The sequence below is a fragment of the Gorilla gorilla genome, chromosome 7, assembly GCF_029281585.2.
Source record: "Gorilla gorilla gorilla isolate KB3781 chromosome 7, NHGRI_mGorGor1-v2.1_pri, whole genome shotgun sequence".
Classification (NCBI taxonomy): Eukaryota; Metazoa; Chordata; class Mammalia; order Primates; family Hominidae; genus Gorilla; species Gorilla gorilla.
In genome coordinates, this window is record NC_073231.2 from 135,931,947 (window position 1) to 135,951,342 (window position 19,396).

The 19,396-nt window shown below is 41.2% G+C and overlaps 1 protein-coding gene and 1 non-coding gene across 7 annotated transcripts in view; one reads left to right on the top strand and one right to left on the bottom strand.

Moving 5' to 3' along the window:
• The window catches only part of ASAP1 (ArfGAP with SH3 domain, ankyrin repeat and PH domain 1), a 392,411-nt gene that overhangs the window by 92,137 nt on the left and 280,878 nt on the right, over window positions 1–19,396 (bottom strand). For all 6 annotated transcript variants that reach the window (XM_019032530.4, XM_019032533.4, XM_055349231.2 and 3 more), the window contains 2 exons: window positions 15,166–15,266; window positions 8,100–8,169 (listed from right to left, as the gene is read on the bottom strand). In XM_019032530.4, coding sequence (XP_018888075.1) covers window positions 8,100–8,169; window positions 15,166–15,266 — 171 coding nt within the window. The remainder of the gene's footprint in view (window positions 1–8,099; window positions 8,170–15,165; window positions 15,267–19,396) is intronic.
• On the top strand, window positions 18,274–18,429 carry LOC115935702 (small nucleolar RNA SNORA12). Its single transcript, XR_004071321.1, has one exon. It is a non-coding gene; the product is annotated as a small nucleolar RNA SNORA12 (small nucleolar RNA).

Sequence of the window (19,396 nt, forward strand, 5' to 3'; positions counted from 1 at the left end):
GCCAGTTCCCTCATTTTCCCTCCAGATGCACGTTCCAAACTCCAAACTTATTACTCTGTGGCCACAACTAAAGCTCTCACATCCCCTGTGTGATCCCTCAGACAGGGAAAAAGATAAGTAGCGATTATCTAACTGAAGTAATTCATTCTACAGTAGATGGCTGAATTCCCTTAACCCTCCCAACCATTTTATTAATTTTTTTGTCAAACATTTATCACTGTATCTCCCAATCATTTTAATAAAGGGACTCATTTCCAGTTGGCAGAATGTATGTATATGTGAGAAAGAAATATTTGAAAATGGAGATCTCCAAGAAAATGTTTTTTATTGCAGCAAGGAATCGGTTACCTTACTTTTGAGAGGATGTTCCACTCAAATCAACATTAAACAATCAACGCTACAATGCAAATAGAAAAAAAGAGCTTACTGGGGCTCCTGCTAAGACGTGGCGCTGATGTTACTGCATCCAATGAATGTGCTAGATAGTCATCCATGCAGGCATTTCTGCAAATATGTATTAAGTACCTACTATTTGATAGTATATAGAGTTTGGGCCAATACCGGAAGAATTTTTAAATTCACATTTCCTATTAATTTCAGTAGCCACTTTATGTCATGCTATCCAACAAGGGTACATAAAACTAAAACCTTCAGACTTGGAATATTTGTATAAAATGCATTAATTTGATAGTAAAACATCTGAGCTATGGCATATGTTTTTTTCTTTTTTTTTAGACAGAGTCTCGCTCTGTTACCCAGACTGGAGTACAGTGGTGTGATCTTGGCTTACTGCAACCTCTGCCTCCTGGGTTCAAGCGATTCTCCTGCCTCAGCCTCCCGAGTAGCTGGGATTACAGGCACGCGCCACCACACCTGGCTACTTTTCTGTATTTTTAGTAGAGACGGGGTTTCACCATGTTGGCCAGGCTGTTCTTGAACTCATGACCTCGTGAATGGCTGAGACAAAATGTGTTTGAGGCTTTTATTAGCCTCACACAGAAAGGGCAGTCTTTAAAGCAAGGGCATCATTATGTTGATGAGAACACAGCATTTACTCATGCTGGGCTCCATGCCATGTGTTTTACATATACTTGCTCACTTAATTCTCATAACCACCCTACAACTAAGTACCACTATTATTACTATTTGAGAGATGTGGAAAATAAGGCACCAAAAGGTTAACTCAGCCTTAAGGTCACAGCTGTTAACAACAGAACATTAGGTCAAAGTAAAACTTTTTTTTTTTTTTTTTTTTTTGAGATGGGGTCTCACTGTCACCCAGGGTGGGGTACGGTGGTGCTATCTTGGCTCATTGCAACCTCTGCCACATGGGCCTCAGTGATCCTCCTGCCTGAGCCTCCCAAGGAGCTGGTACAACAGGCATATGCCACCATACCTGGCTAAGTTTTGTGTTTTTTTTTTTTTTAGAGATGGGGTTTTGCCACGTAGCCCAGGCTGGTCTCGAAGTCCTGGACTTAAGCCTCAGACTCCCAAAGTGCTGGGTTTACAGGTGAGAGCCAATGCACCCGGCCTAAAACATTTTTAAGAAATCTATTATTTCTTATATTAGGAATGTGGGCAGGAGGTAACATCACAGCTGATGTCAAACCGCAGGTTCCTTGGTTTTATACCTTCAAATTTGTAAATCAGGACTTTAAAAAAGCCTTTTTACCCCTTAGTAAAAGTAAAAAAAACCTTTTTACCCCTTAGCATATACCTTCATATATGCTAAGACCTTTGTATATGCTAAGGACCAACAGCACATACTCTAACCAAACGGTCACACTTTCTAAATTTGTGAGCCTGGGTTTAACTGGCTCCAAAGTTTGCCCTCTAACAACTGACAGTGCTGCTTTCTAATCTGTTGGAGCGAAGAAAAATATTCTCATTCTCTCTTTTCAGTGACAATGAGAGTAAAGACGTGGAATCAGAGGACAGCCAAGGAGAGCTCCGAAGGCCAGTAACAGAAACAAGGTTACTGAATACATTAATAGCAAAGAAGAGAGCAATCCATTTTGCAGGTCTCTTCCTGTTTCCTGTATGTGCTTTCAGTGCTTCTTTTAAAGCCCTGGAAGCTGAATGTTATCTTCAGCGCTCTGGATAGGGCAAGAAAACAACAGACCTTAGATCCAAAGATCCAAAGGAAAGGGAGAAGACACACATCCAATTCTTGCTTTAGTGAAATGCCATGGAAGGTGACAGAGCTGCTGTTAATCCCTAACAGGCAGAAATTAAATTTCTATGAGAGAAGAAGTACCCCAAATGGGCTCTGTAAAGTACACTGAGTAGTAATGAAAATAGCAATACAAAAGAATTCCAACGGCCAGGTGCGGCAGCTCACGTCTGTAATCCCAGAACTTTGGGAAGCCGAGGTGGGCGGATCACTTGAAGTCATGAATTTGAGACCAGCCTGGCCAACATGGCGAAACCCCGTCTCTACTAAAAATACTAAAAATTAGCTGGCTGCGGTGGCGCAAGCCTGTAGTCCCAGCTACTCAGGAGGCTGTGACATGAGAATTGCTTGAGCCCAGGGAGCCAAGATGGTGCCACTGCACTCCAAAGGGAAATGCAGTCTCAAAAAAAAAAAAAAAAAAAAAAAAAAAAAAAGAATTCCAATAAACCACAGTTTAAAATGGGGATAGTTGTACATTAGAGAAGTAGTAATAATAATAGCTGACATTTATTGAGCACTAATTCTGCCCTACGTTCTGTTCTAATTATTTATAATCAATAAACTCATTTAATCTTTACAATCACTTATGAATTAGGCCTCATTAATAGCCCCATTTTATTTAGATGGAAAATCCTCACTAGAGATTCAGTGTCAGGGTTGAAATTCAAGTCTAGGCAGTCTGGCTCCAGGGTTCCAGATGCTGTGATCCTACTTCAGCTCATGGAGATGATAACAGCTATTAAGTTTAAGGAACGCTTATTGCGGTCCAGGCTCTGCAAAGCTTTAAATGCATCATCTTATTTAATTCTCGTAACATGGAAGACAGGTACTGTTATTCTGTTTCACAGATTAGTACAAGTTAAGTAGCTTAATAAAAGGCACATACAATAAGATCCTGAATGGGCATTTACTGCAGATGGACTCAAAAGGATGTGGTCTGACTCTCCCCCTGTTCAAAATGATCAGCCCATCAAGCAGATGGACACACACACATTATCCACCTAAGAGGTGGAACCTCTAAAGAGGCCAGCTGGATTTCCAACCCTTTTGAGTAAAACACCAGACCTTAATGAACTTCTGTGTGCTATTAAAAATACCGTTGGTGTTGGTTGATTGAGAAAAAAGTGACAATAAATTTAATAATCGCTGTAAGTGTTAATCATAAGGGCATCTGAAGACATCTGAAAGATGTAATGTATTATTTAGGCAGTTTCAGATTCAAATATAAATTCTTAGAACACTTGCATTATCTTTATGACAAGTACTCCTCCTTCTCCTCCCTTCCCGGAATCCCTTACAGCCTTCTCTACCCTAAGACCCCTGACTAATTTAAGGAGTATCAAGGTAAGGCCAAGGTAAGCAGTTCCACTGCAAAGAACTGTTATTCATGAAACTTTCAAAGACCTAACAACAATCTGGCAGCTGAGGAAAAAAACCCCTATGATACAGTAGAAAGAGTACAGGCTTTAAGGCTGGAAAACTGGTCCAGCTATTTACAAACTTCATGACCCTGAGCATGGGATTTAACCTCTCTGAGCTTCATCTATAAAATGCAGTCTCATTAGAAAAGTATTCACTGAGCACTAAAAGTACATGTCAGGCAACGTGTTAGGTACTGAAAATTCAAAGATGAGTAAGATGTGGTCCCTACCTCCTAGGAATTTCCAGCATGGTGAGAAATGAAGGTAGTGATACCTATCTTGTAGGGCCATCTTGAAGATGAAGTGCAGGGTGCATTCTAAGTGCTGCATAAATGGCAGTTCTCTTTCTTTTTACAACCCATTATTTAAACAGAATGTGACACTGGTTAATTCACAGAGCAGGGTTTTTGAAGAACATAGCTGCTTATACTTTTGAAATTGATTTTTCAAGATTACTACAATAAATATGTCAACTATAATTCTTATACTTTCTGTTGTAATTTGTTTTATGATATTTATTTATACTATAATACTTTTAGTTAGAAAAAACAAACAATTCAAAACTATAGAAATTATAATAGTTTAGTCGCTTCATATAAGCTTTATACTTGAGTTTTGAGGCTCACTAAAACTTTTTTTTCTTGAGACAGGGCCTGGCTCTGTCGCCCAGGCTGGGGTGCAGTGGCGCAATCTTGGCTCACTGCAGCCTCTGCCTCCCAGGTTCAAGCGATCCTCCCACTTCACAGCCTTCCAAATAGCTGGGAATACAGGTGTGCACCACCATGCCCAGCTAATTTTTGCATTTTTTTTTTTTTGTAGAGATAGGGTTTCTCCATGTTGCCCAGGCTGGTCTTGAACTCCTGGGCTCAAGTGATCCGCCTGTCTCAGCCTCCCAAAATGAGGCATGAGCAGATTACAGGCATGAGCCACTGCGCCTGGCCTGAGGCTAACTGAAATGTTTGCTAAAGATTTGTTGGAACTGGTATTTTGAAATGAAAGCATCTTATACTGTGTTTAGAACATACTAGATGGTCCATAGTTGGAAGCTGCTATCATCAATATTACTACTGTTATAGCAAATTCAGAGATTCACACTGAATTTGGTTCCCACAGTTCTGCATTACTTTGAATAGTTGGTAAAAAAATTTTTTTTGTCTTAACAGATACATGAAAAGCAAAGAATTTATGAATGAAATCTTCTAAGGATGGGCTATCAATTTTTCAGGTGTACACAGAAATGTATTTCTCCTTAGAATAGTAAGCTGGGGAGATGAATCACCTCTGGTGCAGACCTTGCTTGAGTGGCCAAGCCAACAAACCCTGCACCATTAATCTAAATGCATACTTGGCCTTCTCCTGAATCACTTTGATAAGAACAATTTGCAAAGGTGACACTGATGAGGGCCTTCAAACCAAAGAATTTCCATGTGTCCCAAACACCTCAAGTTTTCTGACAACAAAAGCTCTTCTCCCCACTTTTTCAAAGAAGCCCTTTTGTTTTTCTCAGAAAACTGCTGGCCTTGATTTTCAATCTAATTCTAATCAATGGTGTTTGCAAAGTCAGGAAAAGCCAGCTAAAACTGGCTAGAGACCTTTCTGTGGGAGCAGCAATGTGATTATGAGTGATGTAACTGGCAGCAAAAAAGGTCTGGGCCAAAGCCAGTGAAAAGTGGGGAACAGAATAGCACAAATCAGCAGGAGGAAATCAGAAGTTAGGAGAGTAAGCCATTTCCCTCCAGGCTGCTCTGGGGGCAGGAGAGTGCTGATGTTTGTAGCAGGAGGGTTTGCTTGTCAACAGATTTCAGTATTGTCAGCAACACCCAATAAACTAACGGTAACAGCAGCAATAAGTATTAACAGAATGGCCACACATGGCATGTTATCTCACTGAATCCTCATATAATCTTTATGTGTTAAATACTTTTCTCAAGGTCACAAAGTAAATGGCAAAGTTGGCATTCAGACTCACATCAGACAGATGCCACAGTCCATTATCTTAGCCACTAAACAATGTGGGTGATGTGATGAGACTTGTTAATTCAAGCCTTAAGAATGCATATAAACAGTTGTTTTGGCCACAACAATGTGTTCTGGCAGGAATAAAATCAGGAGGGGGAAGGGAACTTATTTTATTTTTAGCAAATTGCCCAAGGTCATATAACCACTAAGCAGTGCCACTGATTCACTTCATCAACTATATGATCTCCCATCACTCTGCACTGCCTTCCACAGCAGATTCCTAAGAAAAGCAAATAGATACAATATGATAAAACCATCATATAACTTCTCAAAATGCCTAGTGAGGACTGTTACAGCCTCACAAATCCAAGGGGAGGGCTCTGCAGCAGAAGGCAAAGAGAGTTAGGGTACGCATGGTAACGCTGGCCAGGTGTGGTGGCTCATGCCTGTAATCCCAGCGCTTTGGGAGGCCGACGCGGGTGGATCACTTAAGCTCAGGAGTTTGAGATCAGCTGGGCAACATAGCGAAACCCCTACCTCTACAAAAAAATACCAAAATTAGCTGGGTGTGGTGAAGTGTGCCTGCATTCCCAGCTACTTAGGAGGCTGAGATGGGAGGATGGCTTGGGCCCAGGATGCAGAGGTTGCAGTAAGCCAAGATCGTGCTACTGCATTCCAGCCTGGGCGACAGAGCCAGACCCTGTCTCAAACAAAACAAAATGAAACAAAACAAAACAAAAACATGGTAACTGACTAAAAACTCACCATCTATATAGTCAAAGGATCAGAAATGTTCACTCTGGCATACGCAGGTGACTGTGTATGGAATTAAACATAAGAAAATAAAAATTATCTAATTTTTCATTCATGCATCTTTGATGCCTATGCCAGAACATGGCAGAATGGAAGCTTAACAAAAGATTGCTGAAGAAGGGCCAGGTGTGGAGGCTCAAGCCTGTAATCCCAGCACTTTCGGAGGCCAAAGCGGGCAGATCACAAGGTCAGGAGTTTGAGACCAGCCTGGCCAATATGATGAAACCCTGTCTCTACTAAAAATACAAAAATTAGCCAGGTGTGGTGGTGGGTGCCTGTAGTCCCAGCTACTCAAGAGGCTGAGGCAGGAGAATCACTTGAACCTGGGAGATGGAGGTTACAGCGAGCCAAGACCGCGCCACTGCACTCCAGCCTGGGTGAAAGAGCGAGACTCAGTCTCAAAAAAAAAAAAAAAGATTGCTGAAGAAATGAATAACTGTTAGACAGCCTCAATCATAATTACAAACAGATCCAAGTCTGTAGACAGGATTTCTGGTATCAGATGGGTAGCTGGACACAACTGGCATGACAGCTAAAAATCTCAGCTAGGCTGTTTGAGGGAAATTGCAGACCTCTGAGGAATTCCTCCGAAGAATCACTGAAAAGTGTGCTGCGAGGGGCAAGGGACAGACACAATGCAACTGCTCAAGTTCCATAAAGGACAACAATCTTTAAGATGTGTGCAGTCATTTACCACAAAGGACTGGGCCACAAGTGTATACTAAGAGCCTTCTGTATGTCAAGTTCTGTGTGAGAGGCTGAAGACAGAAAGAAGAACAGGACTAGTAAGATGATGTATTCTGCAGGAAGAGAGAGAAAGGCCACAAGGACTAATGTCAGACAGACAGCCGAGTTTGAACTTCCAATTCTGTGAGTAACTAGCCAAGTTACAGCTGTTCTTTGTGTTTCAGTTTCTTCATCTGTAAAATGAAGGTTATTATACCACATGGGTTGTTGGTAGGATTAACTGAAATAAAGTTTATGAAAGTAAGTGGTACTTCCTTTCCTCCCTGATAGATATCTAAAGTCCGCTGTAAGTCATACAAAATTGCCAACATAATAAATGCTCATCTCTCATTTCTACTATTCTGCTGGCAATTCACTGAGCAGTGCCCCAAGGACATCACTTGGCACAGGATACTGTAATTTAATGAGTTTTTAAAATCCAAACTGAGATTACTGGGTTAAACAGCAAGCACATTAAAAAAGTCTTGGCATATACTTTGCCATTTCCATTCCTGCTTGGTACATTTTCCACTACAATCTCTGCATCTTTAAGAACTGAAAAGAGTTTTCTGTTGGTTTAAAAAGGGCAAAACTTACTGTGCACTTCTTTGACTACCACCAAGGTTTTTACATCTACTCTTATGTTTCCTACATTATTTTTACATGCAAAGAACAGCCTGTCATCTTTATAATTCAAAAACCTAGGTTTTTCAGAACAATCAATATTTCCCAAAAGATAAGATTACGAAATCAAAATACCGTATTCATTTTGAGAGAGCAAAGAAACAAGTTTCTAGTGATGCCAAAGAATGGTGCAGACCACCACAGGACAAGATAAAACTTTTTTTTTTTTTTTTTTGGTAAAGGAATATCTAAAATGATCTGACCCAAATGCATAAATATATTTACGCCAATTTTTACTGCTGAGTACATAATCGTGTTTGCTTTCTGGCCCATGAGGCCAGAAAACATAACAATGGGCAGGGTAAATTAAGAAACATACTTACTGTGGCATGTGAGATGGTCAGAATCCCATTCTTGACAGAACACTTCCTCCTCTGCCATACTTTCCGGATCCTAAGGAGGAAGTCAAACACAACTAGATATAGTATCTGATTCACTCTGGGACATGCGACGATACAGTATGATACATAATAATAATTACAAAATAACTTCCCCAAACCAAAAAATCCAACCCCCCACAAAAAAAATCCTGGTTGCCTTTTATTATCCCAGGTGGAAGGTAATTCACACAAGTAGCCATGTACAAGGATGCTCATTACAGCACTGCTTTTTAATTTTTTTTTTGAGATGGAGTCTTGCTCTGTTGCCCAAAATAGAGTGGTGCAGTGGCATGATCTCGACTCACTGCCACCTCCATCTCCCGGGTTCTCCTGCCTCAGCCTCCCGAGCAGCTGGGATTACAGGCTCCTGCCACTGAGCCCGGCTAATTTTTTTATTTTTAGTAGAAATGGGGCTTCACCATCTTGGCCAGGCTGGTCTTGAACTCCTGACCTCATGATCCACCAGCCTTGGCCTCCCAAAGTGCTGAGATTACAGGTGTGAGCCACAGCGCCTGGCCAGCACTGCTTTTTAAATATATATATATATATTTTGAGACAGGGTCTTGCTCTGACATCCAGGCTAGAGTACAGTGGCATAATCATGGCTCACTGCAGACTTGACCTCCCAGACTCATATGATCCTCCCACCTCAACCTCCAGAGTAGCTGGGACCACAGGCACACCCCACCATGCCTGGCTAATTTTTACATTTTTTGTAGACAAGGTTTTGCCATGTTGCCCAGAATGGTCTCAAACTCCTGGGCTCAAGCTATCTGCCCGCCTCGCCCTCCCAGAATGCTGAAATTACAGGTGTGAGCCACTGTGACTGGCCGTGGCACTGCTTTGGACAGTAAAAATAGGAAATAGAAACAATAATAATCTAACAGCAGGAGACTCAATAAATGAATGACAGGTACTACAGTGATATAATAACTCCTCTCTAGGAAGGGGACCCAAACCTGTTGGGGGTGGTGTTAATTAAGTAGTTTTCAACCATATCTGTGCGTCTTTCATAAGAATGTTCAATTGATTACTTTTGTTATCAATAATTGATTTTTAAAAATTAAGAAAGTGGTTGGGCACGGTGGCTCATGCCCGTAATCCCAGCACTCTGAGAGGCTGAGGTGGGAGGACTGCTTCAGCCCAGGAGTTCAAGACCAGCCTGGACAACATAGGGAAATCCCCTATCTACAAAAAATAAAAATTAAAATTAAGAAAGTAACTCAAGAAGTCTGCCATGCAAGGAGCGAGGGGTGAACTGCCTCGGGATGTACAGGACAAGCTTAGCCAGGGCTCAAGAATGCATCATCATTTTTGGTAACTCATACACCACCCCTTTAGGGGTCTTCCAGAGACAGAATGGTGCCTCAGAGCCCCGAGAAAAAACTGTTCATGATTCACAAAGGGAAGTAAATGGTGACCAAATCATTCACAAATAGTTAGTAACAAGTGATAGACATTTTGAAAAATGTGATTTGATGATATTGAAGGATAAAAAAAGCCAAAGAGAACGAATTAAAACTTGGAAGAGTTTTGTGTGTGTGAAGCTCCAGGCACAGACAAGACTGCATGTGTGGTAGATCTGCGTGTGTGCAGGTAGATGCAAATGCACTAGTTGAGACTAACTACTTCCATCAGATAAGAAGAAATGGGCAGGGAACAGTGATTCCCTAGGCTGGAAGTAAGTTTTGAAGGCCTTCTGTTGCTGTGGAAACAAATGACATCAGGAGACCACTGTAGCTTTCCGAGGCATTTAAAACAGTATCATCTCGTGTTTTTCTTTTCCTTCTTAAATTAGTCTTCTAAGAAAGCTGCCACAACACAAATTTAAAACCATCTCTAAACACAAATAATATTGTGTATTTAATTACTAGAAGCACAGTTTGTTCTAAAGCATGCTTCACAGAAGGAAGTAAGAATCTGACACCATCTAACCAAATGCAAATTGAACATACTGTATTCAAAATGCTAGCCTTGCTGAGGAGGTAATTTAACTACTAATTGATAAACCATCCTCAAATAAGAGCTAAATCACATACTTTCTTCTAGAAGTACTGACTAGGGAAATGTCTGATTAGAGGTGGCATCTCTCAACTAATCAGAGCCACATTTGGTTAATGTGACTAACTCTGCAAGTAGTTTTGCATCCATCTTACTCTCACAAGAGCCTGCTAACATAGGTGAGGCATCCCTGTATACACTAAGCCAAAACCAGTGTCATCCTAAATATCAAACACTCAATCCACCAATCAAACTATTCAACCTTCAGGAATAGTTTAAAGCCTCAGTTTATCCATTTTATTAAGTCTTTACTCATTAGTTTTACTTACACATGTATATTATGGAAACACAATACACACACACACATGCGCACACACCCCTTCTCTTGTGCTGCTAATAAAGCCAAGGAAAGTAACACAGAAGCATTATTCTGGGTTGACAGAGATTGTGACTGAGGCACTTTCAGATCACCAGAGGAGAGGGAACAATCTTGAGATATCTCCCGGCACAGTTGAGAGCAGTATTGCCTGATCTTTTGTGTGCGAGAGAGACAGGGTGTCACTTTGTAACCCGGGCTAGAGTGCAGTGGTGCGATCATGGCTCACTGCAGTCTTGACCTCCCAGGCTCAAGCAATACTCCCACCTCGGCCTCCTGAGTAGCTGGGCCTACAAACATGTGCCACTACGCCTGGCTAATTTTTGTAGAGATAGGGTTTTGCCATGTCGCCCAGGCTGGTGGGCTCACGTGATCTGCCGGCCTCGGCCTCCTAAAGTGTTGGGATTACAGGCATGAGCCACTGCGCCCAGCCAGCACCTGATCTTTGTGAACATTTTGATAGCTTCTATTCCCAAGACTTCTATGGACTAGACTGAATTGCTGTGATCTCCCCCACCCTCTGTACTGAAAGCTTTACAATGCTCCAGTCTGCATAGCTCCTGAATGGACATACCAAAGACTCTTGGCATCTGGTGCTCACAGAGAGTGCCACACACAATTACTGATTATGCCATGCTAGAATCTTACAATTCCAGAAAAGAAAATTCTATTAGAAAATGGTCTCGTATAAATAGATAATTCCAACTTTGATGCCAGATCACTTGAGCTTTGATCCCAGCGCGATCTCTGGCTATGTGACTTTGCTCATGTTATTTGACCTCTTGGAGACTCATTTTCCTTTTCTGTATTACAAAGACAGTAATGCCCATCTTTGTACATATAATGAGAAAATATAATAAAGCAATTGCTCCTTTGTCTCTCAATAATTGCCTCTGGTCCATAAAGTTCTAAAAAATTATTTTTATAATCCTTTAAGTAATAAAGAGCATTCCAAAGCTAGGGTCAAAAATTACTAACGCAAATAATACTTCAGAGAAAAATCACAGGACATATCAGTGGTCATTGTTTGCGAATGAGTCTGTTTTCATGTATAAGCATTTCAATTTTTTACTCTTCCACAGAAGTCACAAGCAACTCCAGGTTATTAGTGCTCATCTTTGTTATCTGTGCAATTATTAGGAGGTGGAACTACCTGACTTCCAACCTCCTTTCCAACTCTATGATCAACAGCTCTGTCTGTATCTCTTTCCAACAGACTGCAGTCAAAGTGAGGGTGAGGACCATATCTCATTTATGTTTTACCTCCAGCATCTAGCAGGCTGCCTCATACACTAGAGTATTTCATCTACGTGTGTGGAATGAGTACATGAAGGAAAAGAACAAAAGAACGAAGAAGTCAAGGGGGTGAATTTGTGCCAGTTTATGCCTTGCATATCCTTAGAGTGATAACAGCAGCAGTGGCCCCTTTGAAAAACAAAGGGGAGATACCCTGGCATTAAGTCAGAAGACCCAGGTTCAAATTTGAGTGTTTATACTTACTGTCCGTATGATCTTAGTCAAATTATTTAATCCCTCTGTAAAAGATGTCAAATGAGATGAGTGAGCAGGCACCTGGGTGTGTGGCAGGCATACACAGGTGCTCTCAAGATAATTTACTTGAACACTTTAGGGTTTGAACTACGCAACACTTACGAAAAACTGTTGATCTTCCTTGGATATACGGATTTTAACCGCTTCACTTAGAATTAGGCAATTCTAATTTCAAGAAGATCATTGTGATTTCGGGAGAGTAGTGTTAAAAAATGACTTTTATACTTTTGCTTCAATAGATATGTAATAGTACACTGTTGCTCATAATGGAACACAATATTAACTTTTCGTTTGATGACAGAACAGGTCACATTTCCAAGAGATGTCTGTACCACAGATGGTCAGGGAAGAACAAGGAGCTGAGCCTAAGGCTTTTCAGCAAGCTATGGAATTTACAATTTATGTACACTTGATCTCATGCAGTTTGGACTAGCATTTGGTCACTATTCTAGAGCCCAGTTTAAATCTGTGAATTGTTAGTTGGGATTTCTTTTCTCCTTTTACTTTCACAGCAGGATTAAGCCAACTGATTCTACAATAAGCCAGATGCTGGGCGATGGGTGATTTTCTTTCTCTACACCCCATATCAGCAAGTCCTGCTGCCCCTGCCTCCATTATCCACAACTGACCACTTCTTACCCTCTCTTCTGCAGTTCCCCTGGCCTCATCATCAGCTCCCATCTAGGTTTCTGATGCAGCCCTCCCTCTAACTGGTCTCCTTGTTTCTGTGCTTTCACCCTCCATGACTCTGCTTTGCTTGGTAGTCAGAGAAGCTTCCAAAACATGTTGGATTATGTCACTCTTGTGCTCAAAACCCTCTAATGATTCCCCACCTCATGGAGTGGTTCCCTGTCCCTCTGACCTTATCTCCTATGACCTCCTGGCTTGCTCACTACTCTAGCTACATTGAACTCTCAAGTATTTGTCACCATGAGATGCATGCTCCTGACTACTTCCTCTTCTCCCAGGTATCTGCGTAGATTTCTCTCACTTCCTTTGCTCAAACATCAAATCGATAAAGTCTTCCCTAATCACCTGTATAATAGCAAGAACCACTCCCATCCCCCACACCACCTGCATCTCTTGCTTGATCTTTCTCCGTAGCACTAATTACCATCTGATCTACCATATATTGAGTACTTTTTGTCTCTTTCCTTCTTTAGAATGTCAGCTCTATCAGGGCCAGATTTTCTTTTGTTCAATGCTGTATTCTCAGGGCCTAGAAGAGTGAGTCCTAGACATACAGCAGGACTCAAAATATCTTTGTTGAATGCATGAGTAGAATAATAAGCAAAACAGTCAATGACCCCAGAAATTTAGAAGAGAAATATTTATAATTTTAACAAACAAATTACAATAAAAAATGTACATGTCTCAGATTAAGCCAAGGAGTACGTATCCACAAGTAATCAGAAAACAAGGAGCTTTCTTTTAAAAAAACAATGACAATAGGCCAGGCACAGTGAGTCATGCCCGTAATCCCAATACTTTGGGGGACCAAGGTGGGAGAATTTCTTGAGGCCAGGAGTTCAAGACCAGCCTGGGCAACAAAGAGGGACCCTGCCTATATTTAAAAAAAAAAAAAAAATTATCCAGGCATGGTGGCATGTGCCTATAGTCCCAGCTACTCAGGAGGCTGAGGTGGTAGAATCGCTTGTGCCCAGGAGTTGGGAGGTTGTAGTGAGCTGTGATGGTGCCACCGTACTCCAGCCTGGAAGACAGAGCAAGGTCCTGTCCCCTCCCTCCAAAAAGACAATTATTAAAGGGAATAATGAAGATTCTACTTATGCACTTACTGTGAAGCAGAATCATTTGTTTAAGCAATAGAAAAGAAGCCTCATGTGGCAGGATCAGGGGAGAAAATGGAACAAGATGAGGTGGGACAGGAAGGCAGGGTTGAGATGCTATATGCAAAGGGAAGCCGCTGGAGTATTTTAAGCAGGCGAATGACATCATATGCTTTATGATTTTTTTTTCTGTCTTGCATTGTTGCCCAGGCTGGAGTGCAGTGGTGCGATCTCAGCTCACTGCAAGCTCCGCCTCCAGGGTTCGCACCATTCTCCTGCCTCAGCCTCCCGAGTAGCTGGGACCACAGGTGCCTGCCACCATGCCTGGCTAATTTTTTGTATTTTTAGTAGAGACGGGGTTTCACTGTGTTAGCCAGGATGGTCTCGATCTCCTGACCTCGTGATCCGCCCGCCTCGGCCTCCCAAAGTGCTGGGATTACAGGCGTGAGCCACCGTGCCCGGCTGTGCTTTATGATTTTTAAAAGACCACTCTAACTGCTGCGTGAAGGTGAACTGCAGAAAAAGAAGAATGAGTGATACAAAGAGACCAGTTAGGAGGCCGCTGAAAACTCCAGGAGAGACAGCAGCAGCTCACCCTAGAGCAGGGGCTGAGGGGACGGCAAGAGTATGTTACTTTCAGAGTTAGAAATGGAAGAGTTTTGCCAGACTGGCTATAATACAAGAGGCAAAAGAGGAGTCAAGGGTGACACCCAAGGTTGGGTGGCCTGGTGAGCAACCAGGCAGAGAAAACTGCAGTGAATAAAAGGGTAGAGGGGCCGGGCACGGTGGCTCACACCTATAATCCCAGCACTTTGGGAGGCTGAGGTGGGCAGATCACGAGGTCAGAAGATCGAGACCAACCTGGCTAACATGGTGAAATCTCGTCTCTAGTAAAAATACAAAAAATTAGCCAGGCGTGGTGGCAGGCGCCTGCAGTCCCAGCTACTCGGGAGGCTGAGGCAGGAGAATGGCGTGAACCCAGGAAAAAAAAAAAAAAAAAGCGGAGAGGTGGGTGGGTATGAGGTCAGCACTTGCCTGCTGCATGTGCTACTCAGTAGCTGCCTTCCTATAATTGCACGTTACAAGACAGAAGTGCCATTTAGGGACCACAGAGCAATTACTGTTTCTTCTAAAGAGAGCTGGTCAAATCTCAGATTTACTTGAAGAAAACCAGTGTGCTAAAGGTCTGCAGCTAGTGTATTATAAAATTTTAAGTGTGTTTCCCTATATGAGAGACTGGAAACATTTTCTAGGTTAATCACACACTGAGACACTGGACTGGGCTCATACATACCCGTCACTTTTCTTTAGCAGGTACCCCTTCTTTTCACTGCCATATTCCTTATTGCCCTGGAGCTGATGCATGCTGTATCCTCCTTGCCGGCTCTGAGAATCCTAGGAAAGAAAAACTACAGATTAAACAAAAACTAGAGACAATTCTCACATCTTTGATTCTATTCTGCCATTGAGCCTTTGGCACTGGTCTGGGTCTAAGGGAATTATGGAACTTTAAGAGCTGCCAGGTCCTTGCCTTTATTTTAGAGGAGGAAACAGGGCAGCTAAACACTTGCCAGAGTCACAAAGCAAGTCCGAGGCAGAGCTGGGGTCTGGATCTCTGATTTCTAGTTCAAAACCCAACTCTACTCTGAACTGAATTCAAACAAGCACAATGCACTGGTAGAGAGACTACTGTAAGACTGAATCCAGTTTACACTAGCGGCAGAGGCAAACACAGGAGGGACTGGAAAAAATGAAGTGGACCAGAAAATAAAGTCCATGCAACCCAAACATGTTCTTCCCTTAGGCTGTACCTTTCTCCCTTTACACCTTCTGCCAATATGCCCCCAAATAAAAGGGGAACCTTCTAAGCGAGGTTTTAACAATTATTATGTCTCTCATTTCGTAATTAGTGCTCTGTAAAATATACCTATAACCACATTTTTTAAATTAAGACAATTCTACAGCAGTGAAAAGTGTATGATGTCGTGGAGGGTGACAAGGGCCAAACCAACAACATAGATGCAAAAAAGGTTGATTTATTATTAGCATTCCACTGATACTTAACCATAGTTTCTAAGGACTACATGACTAGAAACAGCCATTACATTACGAAAATGTAAGAAATAAAATCAACAACGTTGAACTGCAGAATGAGAACATGGTCTTTAGACATACAAGTAGGACAATATATTCTTATAAAAAGTATTGACTTACTCTCCTAGACTTCGATCAGGAAGGGCAAAAGAAACAGAGAAAAAAGGCAGAACATTTGAAAATATAGTTAATTTCATTGAAAATGTTATCCATAATTTAAGCATTTTATATGATGTACACAGAAAATATCACTGTAAAGATAATACCAGAAAACACATACACCTCTAGATTCAGGATAAACTTTGGGTGACAGGACAATCAAATGTCTGTATTTATCAGGTTTTATTTAGGTCATATGGCGTGAGAACAGAAACACGGCTAAATAGAAGAATGTGAGGCACACACACATTTTAGGAAGATAAAATGTTTGACAAACCTCAACTGTGTATGTATAGGGAATCAATACCTCAGTGAAACCCAAAATGATTTATTCAGAAAATCTAGGAATAGCCACAAATTGTAGCAGGACTTTTTTTTTATTTTTCCCCAAGGGAAAAGAACTTAAATATATCCAGTTCATAAACAACAGCTGAAATGTGACAGTGTCGAGGTAAGCTGAACCAACCACTGGCTATTTACTGACTTGTGTACGAAATACCTTTAAGGCCAGGATGGCTTCTTTCTGACACTCAGGATCCTTTTGGGCCAAGTAATGTATGTTCAGTGATGCAAAATTAATATAAGTAACAATCAAAGGAAAATCATAGATTCTGTGTTCAAAAGCATGTCCTGAATACCTCCTAAAAGCCAGGTATTAAGGACCCTGAGTATACAACATAAGCCCTGGCTTTGACATGGATGCTCACACTCTCACCATATCACTGTCCTGCTCTCTTGTGTAGGTAACTGGGAGCTTACTGCACACTTAACCAGGCAAGCTGACTCACATTAAAGAGGTTACAAACTTGAGTTATTTTCTATTTGAATAATTTCTCTGTTTATAACTGGCCAGATTCCCTCCATATGAAAAATTTAATTGGACAATATTAATCATTTGGGAGAGATGAGGCATGGACTTGAATCTAGGATTTTCTTGCAAAATTCTCCCTAAATATTTCCTTTTAAAAAATACATATGTATATATTTATTTTTGAGACAGGGTCTTGCTTTGTTGCCCAGGCTGAATGCAATAGTGTGATCACAGCTCACTGCGGCCTGAACCTCCCAAGCTGAAATGAGTCTCTCGCCTCAGCCTTCTGAGTAGCTGGGACTACAGGTGTGTGCTACCATGTCAGGCTAATTTTTGCTTTTTTGTAGGGATGGGGTTTCACTGTGTTGCCCAGGCTGGTCTTGAACTCCTGGACACAAGCAATTCTCCTACTTTGGCCTTCCGAGGTGCTGGGATTACAGGTGTGAGCACCATGCTCGACCTAAATGTTCACTTTTAATCAGGGCCTATAGCCTTGAATTCTATAGTAATGTGGTTCACTAAGTCCTCCCTAATAGATGTTTTCACACTTTCTAAATGGAGGTAGGACTGAGGGACTGTACTAAATAGCAGACAAGCAAGAAGAGCAGCCTTCCCCTACCAATACCTCCAGCAACAGTCCCTAGTAACAACAGTAGTAACAGGTTTTTGTTTTGTTGTTGTTTTTCAAGAGAGGCAGCAGTGTGTTCATAATCCTAACGAAGAAAAATGGATTGGGTTGCAGGGAACTGAGGCATGAGACAAAACAACAGGCAGGGATTAAAGAAATCCACAGGGCTTTCTGCTTTAATCCAACAAAATCACATGAAAATTACTCAATTATGAATTTGGAGTCAGGGATCTCTGCCCTATCTGTATCTTCCGGAAACATTAAAAACATGGCCAGGCGCAGTGGCTCACGCCTGTAATCCCAGCACTTTGGGAGGCTGAGGTGGGTGGATCATGAGGTCAGGAGATCGAGACTATCCTGTCTAACACGGTGAAACCCCGTCTCTACTAAAAATACAAAAAATTAGCCGGGCGTGGTGGCGGGCGCCTGTAGTCCCAGCTACTCAGGAGGCTGAGGCAGAAGAATGGCGTGAACCCAGGAGGCAGGGCTTGCAGTGAACCGAGATTGCGCCACTGCACTCCAGCCTGGGTGACAGAGGGAGACTCCGTCTCAAAAAAAAAAAACAAAAAAAAAACCAAAATCTAAAATTTCCCTGTATACTGGTGCTCACTCATAACCCTCTTCCTTGGAACCCTTGTTACGGAACTAGACTTCTCTTCATCTGCCCACATAATTCCTAGGTCTGTCCAAATGCTTTAAAACTATGTATCTCTCGTGGTAGTTTTCTTTTTGGCACATTTGTTAAGTTTTCAAATGGGCCTAACACTGCCACATGTATTATATTGGATTTGGCAAAGGCCTGTGACAATGAGATATCTCCCAAGCCTTTCACGCCTTTCCTCTATCAGAGAATGGCTCCCACATGTGGCAGGAAAACAAAAACAAAAACAAAAATGGATGTCTCACTACTAGGCACTCAATCAAAAACAAGCAACTATGTATCTCTAATCTTAACCTTTGCTAACCTTTAAAATAAAACACTAAGTTTAAAAAATAAAAATGCTTCTTTTAAACAAGGATTCAGACACTAACAACTTCTAAAAACGATTATATTCTGTAAATGTATCATTAAGACGTTCCTTATATATTTATTACTAGCTTAAGTAAACCTTAAATTCTGAATAACAAACTCCTCGGAGTGAATGTGCTTGCTTTACATCAAACTAATATGCTTTTAAAGATGAATAAAGTGGCTAAACTTCAGGGTTTGACCTCATTAAACTGAGCAGGAAGGAAGCAGTATGTTTCAGAAGTTTAGTATCAACAATCCTAAATTAACTATGAATGAGTTTCATGGCTTAATAAAGTCACACCAATTATTACTTGTGCTCTTTGAGAAATGATGGCCATTCAGCTTGCTAAGCAGGGCACTCTAGACAAATGCAAAGAGGATTTTCTTTCCTGAGAAAGTAGATACTGGACATTTATTAACATTAACAACAATTTAAAAACTGACAAACTGAAGGAATGAAATAGGTTCTGAAGCCTTTGATAGTGTAACGGAAATTAACTATGTATTCAGGAAACAGAAAAACTCATTTGGGCAAAAACATAAAACATAAACAATGAACTTAAAATCTTTTAAATTTCCTATTCTCTATTAGTATAGACAAATCACTTTCTTATTTGAAAACCTTATTAATGTATAAAATGTATTATTAAGAGGTAGAGTCTCAAATCTTTTAAAAGTGCAAGCAATTATACATTCATTGATTTAATGGGGCTATAAATGTTTCTGGTATCCAATTTAAAACTAAACCTCTACTACAGAAGCCTAAAATTTATAATGCAAGGTATCAATGGAGTGGGCAAAAGATTCCTTCTGTTTCATTT